This window comes from Rutilus rutilus (assembly GCF_951802725.1).
Source record: "Rutilus rutilus genome assembly, chromosome: 9".
Taxonomy (NCBI): Eukaryota; Metazoa; Chordata; class Actinopteri; order Cypriniformes; family Leuciscidae; genus Rutilus; species Rutilus rutilus.
The window spans coordinates 11,950,486-11,969,591 of NC_140223.1; the positions used below are offsets into that span (position 1 = coordinate 11,950,486).

Genomic DNA, 19,106 nt, shown 5'->3' on the forward strand with positions numbered 1-19,106 from the left:
ACGAGATAATTTTTCATGAATAAAAATGTTTTGCTCTGTTTTTCTGAATTAATGACTTAATCTTGAAATAAAAATATTTGCTCTGTTTTTCTGAATTAATGACTTAATTATCTCATAATTATGAGATAATTTTTCATAAAAAAATATTTTGTTCTGTTTTTCTGAATTAACGACTTAATTATCTCAGAATTATGAGATAATTTTTCATTTTAAAAAAATTTGCTCTGTTTTTCTGAATTAATGACTTAATTATCTCAGAATTCTGAGATAATTAAGTCGTTAATTCAGAAAAACAGAACAAAATATTTTTTTTATGAAAAATGATCTCATAATTCTGAGATAATTAAGTCATTAATTCAGAAAAACAGAGCAAATATTTTTATTTCAAGAAAACATTATCTCATAATTTTGAGATAATTAAGTCATTAATTCAGAAAAACAGAGCAAAAACTTTTTTTTTCATGAAAAATTATCTCGTAATTCTGAGATAATTAACTCATTAATTCAGAAAAACAGAGTAGATTTTTTTTTTCTCAAGTGAATGCAATACGCTTCCGTATGAAATACAGTGTTACATTGATTTTTTTTCTTCTACAGGAACATCATTGTATGTCTATAATGATGCTGTCTTCACCACTGAAGACTGGAATGGTATTCAGGAGATTGCACGGAGTAGAAAAAGAGAGGACCCTCTTAAAGTGGGAAGATTTGGTATTGGGTTTAACTCTGTCTACCACATAACAGGTAAGAAAGTTTTGTTATTATGATAGCTGATGCATAACATCAACATTTATATTAATGTACAATAGAAAATGTATATTTTAGGTGCCTAATGACGTTTTTCATCTTTTATAATCACTTTCTTGCTCTCGCTTGCTCTTTTTTTTTTTTTTTTTGTGGTTTGGTGTGACACATGAATGTTTAAAAATACAAATGTTCCATGTAGTCTATCAATAAATATCAGTTCATGAAATCTGCATGCATAATAATCATAAATTACTTTGCAAAATGTGATTTGAAATCTTTTTAGATGAAGTACATCATGTAATTTTACGGAAGTTCAATGCTCCAAAGGTCAATAATAAAAAAAAAAACTTATTTCATGTCACCTAATAAAATTATTTGTTCTAATTTGTGATATGCAGTTCAGCAGGGTAGGCAAAAATAAAGGACCTAATGGAAAGTAGGGCCACCCTATATCCATAATTTTGTGTACCCATATATCTTTATATATGTGCATATGCTTATAAAGTTCATTATATAATTAAAACTTAATATTTTACTATTCTACAAATGTTCCATCTTTTTGTAGATGTTCCTAGTATATTCAGTGGGGATCAAATTGCGATGCTAGACCCTCATCAGATGTTGTTCGGAGTCCATGAGTCTGGCCAGTGCTGGAATTTGAAGTCTGATATAAAGGAAATAACCGAGCTTAACGATCAGTTTGCCCCTTATTTTGGCTTGCTCGGTAGCTCAGAGAAAACCATTAGAGATGGCAACTTTCCAGGGACACTCTTTCGTTTTCCACTCCGAATGAAACCCTCACAATTAAGTAACAACATCTACAATAAAGAGAAGGTTCTGGAGCTCTTTGAATCCTTCAAAGTTGATGCAGACACCGTGCTGCTCTTTCTAAAGAGCGTGCAGAAGGTGTCTCTGCATGTACGAGAATCAGATGGAACAGAGCGGATGCTTTTCCAGGTCACAGCAAGCGATATCCAAGAAGATGATGTGGAGAGGCCCAACTCTCTGAAAACCCTGGGACAGGCTATAGATAGCTACAGTAATGGTGTCCTGAGCAGTTCGGTCACCTGCGCTACCTACCAACACTCCATTGAAGTGCGGGATGAAACTGCCAAAGAGACTCAAAAAACCACCTGGTTGGTGTGTAATGGTGTGGGAGGGCGAGGCATGTGCGGTGAACTGGATTCTCTTGCTGATGATCTGAAGTTCATCCCAACTATTGGTATTGCCTTGCCCCTCACCCTAATTGATGAGGACAAGGGGGCAACTTCTAGTTTCTCAGGACGTGCTTTCTGTTTCCTCCCACTGCCCCTTGGAGAAGAAAGTACGACAGGATTGCCAGTCCATGTTAGTGGTTTCTTCGGCCTCACGGACAACCGCAGGAGCATCAAATGGCGGGAGGTGGACCAGTGGAGGGACCCGGCAGCTCTTTGGAACGAGCTTCTCATAGTCACGGTCATCCCAAGGGCTTACTTCACACTCATAATGGAGACCTTCAGACGAATCCAAACTAAGAAGGACCAAGATTTTCCTCTTTCCCCGAGAGGTATTTACGGAGCCTGGCCTGATCCAAACAGAATTCGACCTCGCTGGAAACCTATTCTTGAACCCCTCTTCAATGACTTGCTTCAACAGCCGGTCATCTACTCGCTCAGCGAAAGCTGGATCCAGGTGGATGAAACGGTGTTCTCAGACCTGGACTCCAGCATGGACACCACAGAGACCGTCATCAAATACCTCCAGAGCTCAGGGATGATGCTGGCTCAGGTTCCAGCCTACATTGATGCAGTACTGACAATGTTTGTCTCCAAGCCAGGTAGCCTAAGGAGAGTGACCCCTTCTTTTGTGCGTCAGACTCTGAGAAAATGTCGCCATAGAGGGCCCTCAAATGAGAAGCTGCTCCTGCTAGAGTTTATCCTAAGCGATGCCTGCTACAATGATCTCATTGGACTGGAACTTCTGCCTTTGCAAGATGAGACATTTGCTGTGTTCTCATCTTCTGTGACTGACAAAGATGCTGTCTACATTGCCTCACAGGAGTATCCAAGGTATGGGGAAACATTTGTATTGATGTACTTGGAATTGGTAATGTTCATTATTTCATTGCTATCTAAATGCTATCACATCAAAACAGGATTCAGCAAAATTTGGAATTTGGAGTTGGAATTTAAATAGAGTTGGCCACACACCACAGAATGTAGAATTTAAATCTGAATGACAAATGGAATTCCTTGAATTCCAACTCAGACACAACAATACTCCAATAATTAATTTTCCCTAGTAATCATGCCCATTTTCTTCTTTAATAATATAGTATTTTCATTGAATTTTTAATCAGATTGTAATTTTGCCATACAGCTTCAAAAACGTCAAATACGTTGTCTTACACAACAATAAATACTAAATAAACTTAAACTAAACATTTTAAAAACAAATATTTGACATTCTTCTACTATGGAACTTTGTAAGGCCCACTATATTGGCCCAATTGCCGGTTCGCCAATATACGGGGAAGGAATCATGTGCTCTGTCCTCACTCATGCAAAGTATGGGTTGGTTAAATTTGTAATACATTAATCATATGTATTTACTCGTTAATTCATCTGACTCCATAAATGAAAGGTTTAATAATATCTGTGCCTCACTGAAAGTGAGCGAATGTTTGACTATTCCTTATAACCATTAAAGGAACAATGTCAAAATCAGTTAGAATAATCGCGTGTAACAATTTAATATTTCAGATATCAGAGATCAATTCCACAATCAATTCAAATATCTAGAACATGATTATACATTGGTTACACCAAAGAATCTTACCCAGCTTGTAACCTGAGATAGAGAGAGAGAAAGGGAAAGAAAGAGAAAGAGAGAGGGAGAGAGAGAGAGAGGGAGAGACCACCTATTCCATTCGTGACCAGCAAAGAAGAGCCCAGATAGCTCACGCACACCTTCCTTTATCCTGTTTGCCCAGGTGATATGGGGGATGGGGAGAACCACCCTCAAATGGCTTAACCAGTTTTCTCTAAACTTCTATAAACCTTATTACCTTTTATTTTATCTATCTGGATATGAGATATCTGTACCACTCACTTTGAGACATTTCAAATGACACCAAAAACATAACAGTCAATGATAAACATTCACATTAAACCATATTCTTGTGTGAGTTCTTAGTAGTTTGCGGAAGTGAGGTCGTATGGGGGAGGTCAAATGGTAATTAGCCCTTTGTCTCAGACCAGGGCCTCAACCTGTATTTTCAGTCTTACAACTTGAAATGTAAAATATGAAATTATTTTAATTTCCTTAATTTCTCAAATTCACGAGAAGCATTCTTGATTCAATTCTGAATAACATTTATTTCTGAATCCTGACCAAAACTTGTTTACATTATGTGATAAACATATTATTATGAGCTTGATTTTTCTTTGCAGGTCCCTTTATCCAGGACTGGAGGGAAGATTTGTTTTAGAAAGCATTGCCCCACATGTCATGACAAGCCTGAAAGAAGCAGCCAAAAGCAGAGGTAGACACCTGCTCATAATGCCACTCTCATACTCTTATCCAGGGTATATAGAGCATCTGCTCACAATTCCATTCTTCTGTTGTAAAATGTAATCTTGTTAATGCTTAGTTTGCTGCAGGGAGTAACATCTTTGGGCTTCATTGCTTGCTATTACGGGTGTCAAGAATTTTGAGTTACATTTTTTCATGCTTAACCTAGTACATGCAGAAAAAAGATGAAACACTGTCCATAAAATAAGCAGAACCTATGAACTCTGCCCTTAGGCATCCTATTTAGCTTGAATTAGTGTATTTAGTCATTTGAGAATAGTGAAGAGTACATTTTTTCTTCTCTATTTTTAAGGATAAAAAATCTTTGTCTTTACATTTTTGTACGGCTTATGCTACAGTTGACCATAGGACATGTCGTTGACAAGGATATTAAAATGACTGTTGACGGGAAGCAGCTTTCTTCCTCTCTTTGCATGACATTACAAGATTAGGGCATTTACACAGGATGCATTTCTTGCATTTGGTTGTGTCGTGTCTCACATTTTTTTGAGCATCTCTGGCCTTGTGTTGCATTTTTAAAGGGATAGTTCACCCAAAAATCCTATGTTGTTCCACATCCACACAGACCCAAGTTTCTTCTGCACATCATAAAAGGACACTCTTAGCAGAATGTTCATGCTGCTTTTTCGCCACACACTGATAAATCCTGTGTTTAAGCCCTTTTAGCGTAGATGCATCCTGTAACAATATTAGCAATATTATTATTAGTAATATATATAATCATATATAGTAGGCTAATTAATATATAGTAGGCTATTAAACATTATTGTTGTGTATAATATTTGAAGGTGCTACTCCCTCAGATACTGTGTGTACTTTTTTAACTAGGACTACCTTAAATCATTTGTATAAAGAGTGTCTGCCTCATTGTAGACATACATATTACTTTACAATACAGAGGTGGTATCTTAAAACCGTATCTTATTTGATCAGTATCAGCAAAATGCATTGCGATGTATGCTTCTATAGAATATGTCATTATTTGCTTTATCACTTTTTATTTTCTCTATTTTTTTTTTCCTTCACATTTATCCTTCTTTTTGCATTTTAATTTCAGTTCAACAATATCTTTGGGGTTGTTCTGGTAAGTGCACAATGTGTTGTCTAATGCCTCTAGAGATGTAGTTGCCATGGCTTTTCTGGATACACTACTTATTCACTAACATCTGTGTATTTGAATAACCCATTAACCATATATCAAAACAAAACATACAGTACTAATGCATCTAATAATGTAAAATGAAACTTTTAAAGTGTTAATGTGTTTTTGTTTTATAGATGCAGTTTGTTTTGAAATTTATAAAGAAATAAAACTTAAATGCACCAATTCAATCAATCAATTGCAAGTGGTAAACTGATAAATGTTCACAAGAACTAACATGACAACACACATGCACATGCATGCGAACATCAAGAATTTTCCATTACTTGAAGCCTTTTTTTCATATATTTGTACAACCTTAACAGCAAAAAATAGGATATATCACCTTCTAATTAGAAGATTTTCAACTATTTCTAGCATGCGAGCCATTTTAACAAGTTTTTCTGATTTGTGCATTGATTGTAAATATTTTTGAATTTCCTAATGTGTCTCGTGTCTCAGTAGTGTTCTTTGAAGCTTTAAGTGTCTTATAGAATATATAGTTGCAGGAAAAATAATTTGAAACCTTGGATTTACCTGCATTTCTGCATAAATTGTTGAACAACAGAAGACAATCAGCCACAGTTGTTTAAGTAGACTTAAAATCTAGGTAAATCCAAGACTCCATAGTGTTTTTTCTGAAGCTATATATACAGTCTGATATTTTGTCTAAAACCAAGTGCAGCTTACATCATGTTTTGTGTGCTTTCAGGGAGGCCTTGCACTCAGGTTCAAGTGCTAACCCCAGAGAGATCAGCACGGCTAATTAAAGAAGTCCTTACCACAGCATGGCCTTCTAGAGATTTTGCAGTTCAGTGGAACCTTGGTGATCAAGAGAAGAATCACCCCTCTGCATCTTGGCTCAGAATGATTTGGAAGCATCTCTACATTAACTTTGCAGATGACCTTAGTGTCTTTGAAGATTTGCCTTTGATTCCAAATGTGCCACTGACTGACACCTTGGATTCTCTAGAGCTACTGCGCTTGAAAATTCCATCACCCATTTTTCTTGTAAATGAGGAAGAGGGCCCTCCTTCGGAAGACTTACTTGAAGTCATGAAGAAGCTTGGCTGTGTTATCCTGAAGCAGCTTGATCCTTGCTTACAGCATCCACTCCTGAAAAATTACATTCACCAGTTATCACCAAGCACCCTACTGCAAATTATGGACAGATTTTCTTCATCTCAGAGATTAGCAAGCCAAGTTGCATCTCTCTCTGTAAAGCAGAAGATTGCATTGAGAGGATTTTTAGCCAGTCTCACTGATGTCACAGAAAAAGAGAAACGCATAATCCAAGAGCTTCCCATCTTTGACAAAGTTGGACAGAAGTCCAAAACAGACCCTTCACCTTTTACCTTGTTGAAAGGAGCCAGAGTATTACATCATACCGCCAAGCATCCATTAGATGTGAAATTGTCCATAAATGTAGTTGACTGCAGTGATGAGGCAACCATCCGTCTAATACGGCTGTTGAACTTTGAGCAGGTGAAAAGCACTGAATGCCTGAAGGTGATAATTCAGGACATTGAGAAAGGATTCTACACAAAAGAGGAAGTAACAAAAATCATGCTCTGGGCTCTCACTCATTTGTCTTTTCTGAAGAATGAAAACAAGGCAGTAATTAGTTGGCTTTCTTCACTGAAGTTTATTTATACCTCTTCAGAAAAACCTCATTCACCAACAGACTTTTTTGATCCAGAGTTGGAGATTTTGCAGAACCTTTTCTTCATGGAAGAAAAGATAAGGTTTCCCCCAGATGAGTATACATCATCTCCTGATGTCCTTCATTCACTGAGGCAACTGGGGCTGAAAAATGAGGTTCAGCTGAGTGAAAAGGATGTGCTTCAGGTTGCCAGAAAAATTGAGGAGTTGCAAGGAAACAGCAAACCAGAATGGGATCCCATTTTAATGAAGGCAAAAACACTCCTTACTATCCTAAACAAACAGACAAAGTTGGTGAAGTCCTCTGAGGTTCAGACAAACCTGCAAAAATTGAAATGGGTACCTGTTTGTAAAGACAGACCTCTGAATTACCCAAAGTCACTTGCTTGGAGAGGTGATTCTTGCAGTATTTCCTCTCTTTCAGAAATGTGTGATATTTCTCATGCTGTGCTTGTTGGTTCTTCGGTTTCCCTGGTGGAACGTACCTCTGCAGGCATGAAAAAAGCCCTGAAGTTGTCATTAGAGCCTCAAGTAGAGCAAGTGCTCCAGCATTTGAAAGCAGTAAATGACTGGCACAGATCTCAAGCGTTTACCACTGAGGACTGGTATCAGTTTCAGCAGATCTTGTTTGAGATATATGAATTCATGCAAGCCCATTTGGAGGACGCAAGGGAAGCTGTCAAGTCTCTGCCTTTTGACTGGGTTTGGACAGGGAAGACCTTTGTTTCCCCTGGACACACAGTTTTAAAGCCCATATCAGATTTGGACCTCCAGCCTTACCTGTACTCATTACCAAAGACTATTGCAAAATTCAACAAGCTTTTTAAGTTCTGTGGCTCTATTGAAGAAGTTGTTCCCAGCCATGTGTTTGAAGTTATCAAAACGATCAGGCAAAGGAGTGAACATGAGATGACAAGAGAAGAGAGCAAACGCAATGTCCTACTTCTAATAAATATTTTACGGTGGCTATACAGCAGTCAAATATCAGTAGATACTGACATGCATGTACCCATTCTTTACCACAAAGATCCAAGCAAACTGGTTATGAGACCTATCCACGAATGCACATACTGTGACATCAAAGTAGAGGATTTGAATGACTTACTAGATGACGTTTCAGAGCCCATCATCCTTGTCCATGATGACATTCCAATGAAAACTGCTGAATGGTTAAGAGTTCCATGTTTGAGCACAAGATTAATTAACCCAGAGAATCTTGGGTTTGAACAGTCAGGCCAAAGAGAGCCTCTAACTGTGAGAATAAAGAACATTCTAGAGGAGTATCCATCAGTGGCAGATATCTTCAAAGAGCTTTTGCAGAATGCTGACGATGCAAATGCCACTGAATGTAGTTTCCTGATTGACATGCGAAAGAATCTTGACATCCGAGAGAATCTGCTCGACCCTGGCATGATTGTTTGTCATGGCCCAGCTTTGTGGTCCTTCAACAATTCTGTTTTCTCTGATACAGACTTCCTTAATATAACCAGGCTGGGTGGGTCCATGAAAAGATGTGAAGCTGACAAAGTGGGCAAATTTGGCCTAGGGTTCAACTCTGTTTATCATGTGACGGACATACCCATTATCATGAGTAGAGAATTCATGATCATGTTTGATCCCAACATCAATCACATCAGCAAACACATTAGAGACAAGTCAAATCCAGGCATCAAAATCAACTGGAGCAAACAGCAGAAACGGCTACGGAAGTTTCCCAATCAGTTCAAATCTTTCATCAATGTATTTAACTGTCAGCTTCCACTGTCACTAGAGTGCCCTTACAAGTATGATGGGACGCTCTTCAGACTTCCTTTCAGAACTGAGCAGGAGGCATCTGTAAGTGAAATCAGCAGTATTTACTACAATACCACTGACATCTACTCTCTTGTAGATGAATTTAGTATCTGTGGTCACCGGCTCATTCTCTTCACACAGCATGTTGGAACAATGGTCTTGAAATATTTGAAATGTGAGGAGCCAAACCCTGCTGCTGCGCAGGATGTTGTCACGATAAACAAGAGTGTGTGGTCTTCCAAAGCAGCTTATGGTCCACTAAGTGTTCTGAAATCTGCTGCCAAAGTCATGAAAAAAGTTGCAGCCACCAGCAGAGTCCCAGCAGAGGTCCCCAAGTCTGGTTGCATCATCAGAATTGTTGTGGAGGAGTTCCACAATGTCTTCCGACGCATTGTTGACCTTCAGTCCCCACTGTTCAGAGGTTCTGAAGAGGATCCATCGTCCTACTTTGAGATGGCAGCTAAAGGCACACAAACCAAGAGACTTTCAGATGACATGCCACAAAAGGGAGTGGAAAATACAAACTGGCTTATCTGTTCGTGCATGGATGTTACAGAAGCTCTGAAATTCTCCTTGAGTGATAGTGGAAAACGCCTTGGTCTGGTTCCATGTGGAGGCATAGCAGTGCTGCTCTCTGAAGAAGACAATAGAAAATGGACTGTAAAGACAAGTGCAACACCAATTGGGGAAGTTTTCTGCTACTTACCCCTCAGAATCAAAACTGGCTTACCTGTGCACATAAATGGTTGCTTTGCTGTCACATCAAATCGCAAAGAGATCTGGAAGACAGACACAAAAGGACAATGGAACTCCATTTTTATGAGACATGTGATTGTCCAAGCGTACTTGGCTGCACTTAATATGCTGAGGTCAATGTCAGAAAATGGGGAATTATTGGACTACAGCTATTATGCTGCCTGGCCTGACCCTGGAGTTGTCCATGATGATTTCAGTCTGATTTGTCAAGGGGTTTATCAAGAAATAGCAAAAGGTGTTGGTGATGACTGTGCAAGAGTCTTTTCTGATGGGAAAACCTGGGTGTCAATCAAGGATGTCCGGTTTTTGGATGACACTTTGCTTTGCAGACCAGACATTGGGTCTGCTGCTTTCAAGATATTCTTAAAATACCTCAGAAAGTGTGGTGCCCAAGATCTCTGTGCTGTTGAGCTGCCAGACTGGGTCAAGGAAGGCTTTGATGATGCTGGCTGTAAAGGAAAATTGATGGAGAACACCCTGACAGAGACACAGTTTTTCTCAGAAGTGTTCTTCCCCCATATCCAAGACATAGATAAGGAACTACGCGACCCTCTGATGTATTATGTACTCAATGAAAAACATGAGGAGTTTGCATCCATACTGAGGGAAACCCCATGCATTCCATGTTCAGGACCATCACAGAAGCTTGTTTTGCCATCTCGACTCATACATCCAGAGGGCAGAGTAGCCAAACTGTACAACAGTGAAGATGGAAGGTTCCCTGAAGGAAGTTTAAGAGACTATACCAACCCAGTATGCTTGGTGAAGTTAGTGCAGCTGGGTATGGTCAAGGATGACCTTTCTTGGGAAGACTTGATTGAACGGGCTGAGTCTGTATTGGCTCTAAATGAAAATGACCACACGATTGCATGCCACAGGAGCAGTGTAATCCTTAGTCTCATTGATGAAAAACTAAAAATTAGAGATCCAGCAGCAAATCAGTATCTTGCCAAATTACAAAATATCAAGTTCCTTCCATTCTTGACAAAGCCAGCTGGATTTTCACTTCCATGGCATGGAAACAATTTCTCCCAATCTACCATGTTCTCGGCAAAAGAGCTTTTTACAACAGACCATCAGGACACTGTGTGTTTAATGAAGCCTATTCTGAATGAAAATTCCCCTTCCTTTAAAGGATGTGGTCCTATCTCACTGGCTGTGAAAGACTTTCTTGGATTGATAAAAAAGCCAATGGTTTCATTAGTCATCAGCCAGCTAAAAGAGCTCTCAAAATCCTTTGATGGTGTGACTCTGTATCAAGAGAACATAACCAATGCTTGCTACAAATATCTCTATGAAGAGTTGCTACAGTCCAGTGCTGCGAAAGAGGAAATCGTGGAGGAGCTAAAAACATTCTCCTCAATTCTAGTCGAGAACACATACGTGGAACCATCAAAAGTAGCATTTCACTTAAACTTTGATGCTGCTCCATATCTTTATCAGCTTCCCAACAAGTACAGAAATAGTTGTCGGGAACTTTTTGAAAATGTTGGAGTTCACCCGAGCTTCACTGTTGAAACATTCTCAGCAGTTTTACAGCTGATAAAGAATGAATGTGGGAGAAAACCTCTTACTGAAGAAAACTTTCAGCTGTCTCGTAGAATAATTAGTGAGGGAATATGGAGCTTGATCCGAGACAAAAATCAAGAATTCTGCCTAAGCAACTACGGGGAGATTCTTCTTCCTGATGGCAATTTCACACTACAGCCATCAAAATCACTTTGTTATAATGACTGTCCTTGGATTAAAGTCAGGGACACAACCGTTAAATACTGCCATGGTGATATTCCAAGAGAGGTGGCAGTAAAGTTGGGGACGGTTCCAAAACGTCACAAAGCCTTAGAAAGATACGCCTCAAACATCTGCTTCACTACCCTTGGAAGTGAGTTTGGGCAGAAGGAGAAGCTTACCAGCAGAATAAAAAGTATCCTCAATGCTTATCCATCAGAAAAGGAGATGTTGAAAGAGCTCCTACAGAATGCAGATGATGCAAAAGCCACAGAAATATACTTTGTCTTTGATCCCAGGACCCACCCAACTGACAGAGTCTTTGATGACAAATGGGTTCCCATGCAAGGCCCATCACTCTGTGTGTACAACAATCAACCATTTACAGAGGATGATATTAGGGGGATCCAGAATCTCGGAAGGGGCACCAAAGAGGCAAACCCTGGAAAAACGGGGCAATATGGCATTGGATTTAACTCAGTTTATCACATTACTGACTGTCCGTCTTTTATCTCAAATAATGACATTCTCTGCATCTTCGATCCACATGCCCGTTTTGCACCTGGAGCAACATCTGTCAGTCCAGGAAGAATGTTTAGAGATTTGGATTCAGACTTCAGATCCCAGTTTTCTGATGTACTCAACTTATACCTTGGAAATCACTTCAAGTTGGAACGCAGCACAATGTTCAGATTTCCCATACGAAATGTCGAAATGGCCAAAATCTCTGAGATCAGCTCAGCACCTGCTTCAGACAGAATGGTTCAAAATTTCCTTGATAAAATACGAACAGATGGTGCAGAACTTCTCATGTTTTTGAATCACATGGAGAAAATTTCCATATGTGAAATTGAGAATGGGACTGGGGATTTAAAAACTATTTATTCTGTGACAGCGAAAATCTCAGATGGTGATCGACTAAAACGCAAACAATTTCACGCCTCGGTTCTGGACAGTGTCTCCAAGAAAAAACAGCTGGCTCAAATTCCAGTGCAACAGATTACCTATACAATGGACATAGAAGACACAGATGGTAATTCTACGACTTGGCTGATATGCAACAGATCTGGATTTTCTGATATGGAGAAGGTATCTAAGAGTGTAATTTCAGCTCACAAAAATGAGGACATAACACTCTTTCCACGTGGTGGTGTTGCAGCATGCACCAGCCACAACTACAAAAAAACACACAGAGCCTTCTGTTTTCTTCCTCTTTCTCTGGAGACTGGCTTGCCTTTCCATGTGAATGGCCATTTTGCTTTAGACTCTGCCAGAAGAAATCTGTGGAGGGATGACAATGGAGTTGGTGTGAGGAGCGACTGGAACAACAATCTAATGAAAGTGCTAATCGCACCTGCATGTGTAGAACTGCTTATTCAGCTGAAACGTCGACTGTTTCCAGGCCCTGACCCCACTATGACAATATTTCAAGGAACTCCAATGCATGTTGTCAGGGATATTTTGAGAAAATTTTTGTCTATCTTTCCTGTAAACAGACTGGACATTCAACCAGATTGGTATTGTTTGGTAAAGGCAATCTACCTTTGCATTCATGTAGACTTGAAAAGACTACTCCCTGTTGTTAGAGCACCCCATGTTGATAACGCTGATATGCACTCTGCAGTATACATCTCCTGGGTGAACACATCCACCTCAACCAAAGGCCAAGCTTTCTTTGACAACTTACTTCAGGATGAGTTGCAGCATCTTAAAAACACAGAGTATAACATAACCACAAGAAAATCTGTGGCAGAAAATGTTTACAGAATGAAGGTCATGCTCCTGGATGTTGGCTTCAACCTAATCTACAGCTGTGATGAGACAGCCAGTCTGTACTTCTGCCTTGAAGATGCTGGGATTTCAGTCAAATATGTGACACCAGAGGATGTTCGCAGCTTCCTGCTGACATTCTCATCTCCAGACACATCTTGCCAAGTTGGAAAGCTACCATGTCGACTGCAACAGTCCAATTTCAAGCTGTTCCATGGTCTGAAACTGCTGGTTGACTACTGCTTCAAAGATGTGGAGGAAAATGACATAAACATAGAGGGGCTGCCACTACTGATGACAATGGACAACGTTCTGCAAGTGTTTGACTCCAGACATCCAAAGTTTCTGAGCAATCATCATGAGCTTATTGCATCAAGGAAGGAACTTTTCATGCACACACTGTACATAAGGTACAGTAACATCCTTCTAAAGGCAGGTGTGGCTAAGACTTTTGACATAAGCAGTTTTGGAGATCTTCTGGGATCTGCACTTCCCCGAGAGTGCAGAACAAGGAGCTCAGTAAAATGGAAGGAGAACTTTCCTACAGAATCTTGGCTTAAAAGTGCATGGCACTTCATCAGTGAACAACTTGCAACCAAGGATGACCAGACAGAGATCAACCCTACATTTGAGACCATTCTGGACATCTTGAAGGATTGGGCACTTCTTCCAGGAATCAAATTTATGGTGTCAGGAAACAAATTGGTTGTGCCAGAGCATGACGTTTTGTTACCCCTGAGCTTAATCTTTGCAGCCATCTTTCCAAATGGACAAAATGACAAAGTCTTTCATACCCTGATGAAGGGAGGATGCTTTCAATTGGCTGTGAACAAAATATGTGCCAAAGAGAGTCCTGTCTTGCCTCTGTTGGCCCAGCATACAGCAAATATAGACAATCCTTCCAGCATACTTCGAGCACTTGAGTACATGATCCAGATATCAGCGTTCAAAACAGCAAGTTTGACAGACAAAGACTTTGAAGCACTGTTGTTGTACTTCAACTGCAATTTGACTAATCTGACCCAGGATGATGTACAATGTCTGAAACTGTTGCCATGTTACAAAGCTGTCAGTGGGCGGTACATCTGCATCGCAAACTTCGGAGCATGCTATGTTCTAACAAAGACTGTTCCCTCTGCCGACATTGAAAAGTGGGCACACAATACATCCTCAGCCTTTCTCACTGACAGTCCACAGCTGAAAGAACTCTACAGCTTTCTTGGGGTCACACCAATTGATGACCTTGAGGTATACCTGAATCATATCTTTCCAAAATTTGACATTTTATCACATGATGCCAAAATCCAACATGTAATCTATCTAAAGGAAAGGTTATTGGCAATGGAGGAGCCATCCAGCATCAAGGATCAACTCTTTGAAAAACTTGAAGCTCTGTCCTTCATTCATGACTCCACCAGTAGACTAAAACCTGCCAAAGCCTTCTTCGATCAAACAGTTAAAGTGTTTGAAGTAATGCTTTCACAAAAAGCCTTTATTCCCAATGATTTCTTCAGAAAAATTGAGCAGGTGTCAAAGCCAAAAAGTGGAACATCCTTTTTACCCTCATGGATAGCATTCCTTCGTAACATTGGCTTGAAATATGTAGTATCTCAACAGCAAGTTCTACAGTTTGCGAAAGAGATCAGCATCAAAGCTCATACAGAGAACTGGTCAAAGGAAAAAGTTCAGACCATTGTAGATGTACTCCTAACTCACATTTTCAATGAGAGAACAGATCTGTTTGATGGGGCATTCCTCAAAGAACTCTCTATGATACCATTCCTATGCCCAGAGCGTGCACCAGCCGAGCTTGTTCGTCTTCACGTTCAGTACCAAGAAATGAATGGCACCGTCCCTCTAATTCGCTTCAATGGATCACAAGTCAATCCAAAGTTCAAACAAACTGATATCATGCAGTTGTTGTGGACATCTTGTCCTATACTACCAGAAAGGGCCACCCCAGCAAGCATAAAAGACCAAGAAGGAAACACACTTACCAGCCAAGAGCAACTTGATCTTATTTTGACCATGTTAAATGTTAATGTGGACCCACCATTGGAAAAAGTCATTAGCAATTGCAAAAATATATGTAGCATTACAAACTTGGATGATGACACAGTGAAAACACGAAGCAAGGTCTTGAGAAGCATTTATGAATTTCTGAATGCAGATAAACATGAATTCCGCTTTCAGTTACGAGGAGTAGCCTTCGTCATGGTTGAGGAGGGTTGGAAACTTCTTAAACCAGAAGAGGTTGTCATTAATTTGGACAATGAATCTGACTTCAAACCCTACTTGTACAAACTTCCCCTCGAGCTTGGTACATTTCACCAACTTTTCAAACTGTTGGGAACTGAGGACATTGTTTCAACAAAACAATATGTTGAAGTTTTGTGTCGGATTTATAGAATTTCAGAAGGCAAGCAGCTTGACCCAAATGAAATGAGAACAGTGAAAAGAACTGTCTCAGGGCTATTCAAAAGTCTCCAGAATGACCCAGTACAGATCCGTAAAGACCTTGAGAATCTCAGAGATTTGACATTTTACCTTCCAAGTCATGATGGACGATTGGCCAAATCAAACACATTGGTCTTTGACGATGCACCACACTTCAAGAGCCGAATTCAGGGTAATGTTGGTGTTCAGATGCTAGTTGACATGAGCCAGTGTTACCTAGGCAAAGACCATGCCTTTCACACAAAGCTGATCATGTTGCTTCCGCAAAAACTGAGGCCCAGGCTTCTGAGTAGTGTCTTGGAGGAACAACTTGATGAAGACTCACCGAGAATGTGCCAATTTGGTGCCCTTTGCTCTCTGCAGGGACGGCTTCAATTGCTTCTGTCTTCAGAGCAGTTTATCACTGGATTAATTCGGATCATGAAACATGAGAATGAGAATGCATACATGGTGAATGAGGAGAAAGCAATACGGTTATGCAAAGCACTGTGTGAGGGCTTAAAGGTGTCTTGCTTTGAGAAACTACAGACTACATTGCGAGTGAAAGGCTGCAGCCCAATTCTCCACAGCCGTAGTGAAACTCTTGCCTTTCTTAAAAGATATGGAACAGCTGTTATCCACCTCTACATTCAGCATTCTGACAGCAAAGACATTAATTTTCTTCTTGCCTTGGCAATGACCCTCAAGTCAGCTACAGACAACCTGATTTCTGACACCTCCTATCTTATTGCTATGTTGGGTTGCAATGACATCTATAGAATAACAGAGAAGCTAGACAACCTTGGTGTCAAGTATGACACAACTGAACCCTCAAAGCTGGAGCTTCCACTACCTGGTACACCCATACCTGCTGAGATTCATCATTTACTGCTCATGGACCCCATGAATGTCTTTTATCCTGGAGAGTATGTTGGTTACCTGGTAGATTCAGAGGGAGGTGATATTTTAGGCACTTACCAGCCAACTTACACATATGCTATCATCGTTCAAGAAGTGGAACGAGAAGAGGAGGAAAGTCCAAGTGTCCTCGGCAAGTGCTTTCAAATTGACATTGGGTACAGTGAGTACAAAATTGTGAGCTCTCTTGATCTGTATAAATTTTCTAGACAGGATGATAGCACCAATAATCGAGATGGCACACCAACTCCAACAAGCCCCTCGGAGGGTCATTCCCCTCGTTCCAGAATGGTGCCACCAATATTTCCTGGAAAGGAAAATCACAGGGCTCCTCCAACAAAGGCGTCCCCCAAAAAGATAAAACTCAATGCATTACCAGAAATTCTAAAAGAAGTTACTTCAGTAATAGAACAAGCTTGGAAACTTTCTGAAACTGAACGCAAGAAGATTATCCGGCGCTTGTACTTGAAGTGGCACCCTGACAAAAATGCAGAGAATCTTGACATCGCTACAGAAGTCTTCAAACACCTACAGAGTGAGATCAGCAGGATGGAGAAGCAAACACAAGCAGAGCAGACGGCTGATAGAGGATCAAGGAGACCTTACTCTTCATCTTCCACACGATTCCAGTCAGAGAAATTCTCATTTCAACGATTTTACACATCATGGAACCAAGAAGCAACAAGCCATAAATCAGAAAAACACCATTTCCGAGGACAGTTTACTAGCTATTCAGGCACATCGCACTCAAATCGCTTCTTTGTACCGCCATCGTTCAAGTCTGTTGGTAACCCTGTGGAGGCACGGCGGTGGTTAAGGCAAGCAAGAGCCAACTTTTCTGCTGCAAGAAATGACCTTCATAAAAATGCCAATGAATGGGTATGTTTCAAATGCTACCTGGCAACAAAGCTTGCATTAATTGCAGCAGATTATGCAGTCAGAGGAAAATCAGACAAAGATGTGAAGCCCACAGCACTTGCCCAGAAGGTAGAGGAATACAACTCCCAGCTGACAGGGTTGGCCAAGGATGTAAACATCCTGGAAGGTTATGGCGTGGACAGCCTGAGAACTCGCTACCCTGACCTATTGCCCTTCCCTCAGATTCCCAATGACAGGTATACTTCGGAAGTAGCAATGAGAGTAATGGAATGTACAGCTCGGATAATCATCAAACTTGAGACATTTGTCCAGCAAAAAATCTGAAATGTCAGCATCAGACAATGCAAAACACTAGCAGATGAATCAACAAAGCGGTGGTTGTGCAATATAGACCAGTAAATATTATAATAGTTATAACAGACTTTTTAAAAATAAAATGATATATCTAGCTGGCATTTTTATTTTAACAGTGCCACCTCTGATGCTGTGACCCATGCTTATTATCGCGTACATTTGCTCCATTTCTCTGAAAGGTTGCCTGAGCCTAAAAAAAGTGTACGCTATTTAACATGCAGCAGTGTACATAATGTTCAAAAGCATAGAAATACCTTTTATTATTTTAAGTACATTTATTGTTGTTCCTTTGTACATAATGAATACCGATGCTGCTTTTTTATCTTTTCTAGAAATGTATTTTCCTGCCATAGTCATTAAGTTGATGGTATTGTGATTTATTAGCATGAGTTGCACTGCACTTTTATGTAAATAGCACTTGAGTGATTGTAGGAATTTGAATGAATAGCACCTGAAAAGTGATCATGTGCAATCAAGCAATGACAGGTCAGTCAGCTCAGTTCCTTTATGGGATCTTTATCAGTGCCAGTAATTCATATATTGTGCATACAACTTTTTCTCAGCTGGTAATTGACATTCAATGTATGCATACATTTCAATCTAAGTGTGATATTGATATCAGTGCATAACCTAGACATCATAAGATATAATATGACTGTAGGTTCATGAGTGTTTACCGGTGGAATTGGTCTTGTTGCAAGATTTATAAAATGCAAGAATGAAATTTATTCCATAATTTCACAATCACCTTTATCTCAAACGAACTAAACATATATGCATACATTGTTGGCTAGGGGAGCAACGGAACACTTTTTTTATTTCCCATACGAGGATATTGGCGGGTTTAGTTTCAGCACATATTACTATTTAAAAAAAATGTACCATTTAAAAAAATAGAGACACTCAAAATTACATTTTCTCTTGAAACTTGACTTTTCAGTTAACTGCTGTGGCTGTACACATACATCATCCGTATTTCCTCAGAATCGTGTTGATTAAATATGTATTTTCTATTATTTACAATGGGAACCTCTTGTCCTCTACTGATGAGAATTTTTTGCATGAAGTTCTCAGAAATTTGTGTAAGAGGAACATACTGTAGTGTAGAAGCTCATATGGTGCTCAATGTCAATGATGTTTTTCATCCATTTCCTTTGTTTAACTGTGAGAATGACTGAAATTAAACACTGGCTACTGTGTTTTGACAAATACATTTTGTCATTTGTCTCAGTCTCATTATTTCATATTACATATTTGTAAGTCTGAGACCCTCTAACAGTGGGAATATTGGTTTGTGCGTATTTAACATGTTCAATAATCAAGATATATTACTTGCTATATCTCAAAC

General features: G+C 39.7%; 1 protein-coding gene across 4 annotated transcripts in view; it reads left to right on the forward strand.

Moving 5' to 3' along the window:
- sacs (sacsin molecular chaperone) overlaps positions 1-18,983 on the forward strand; it is a 29,578-nt gene extending 10,595 nt beyond the window's left edge. For 3 of the 4 annotated variants that reach the window (XM_084419291.1, XM_084419292.1, XM_084419294.1), the window contains 5 exons: positions 598-744; positions 1,313-2,795; positions 4,179-4,270; positions 5,378-5,404; positions 6,174-18,983. In XM_084419291.1, the coding sequence (XP_084275417.1) occupies positions 598-744; positions 1,313-2,795; positions 4,179-4,270; positions 5,378-5,404; positions 6,174-17,728 (13,304 nt within the window). In that variant the 3' untranslated portion in view covers positions 17,729-18,983. The remainder of the gene's footprint in view (positions 1-597; positions 745-1,312; positions 2,796-4,178; positions 4,271-5,377; positions 5,405-6,173) is intronic. The other variant, XM_084419293.1, reaches the window with a different exon arrangement.
- The last annotated feature ends 123 nt before the right edge of the window (positions 18,984-19,106 follow it).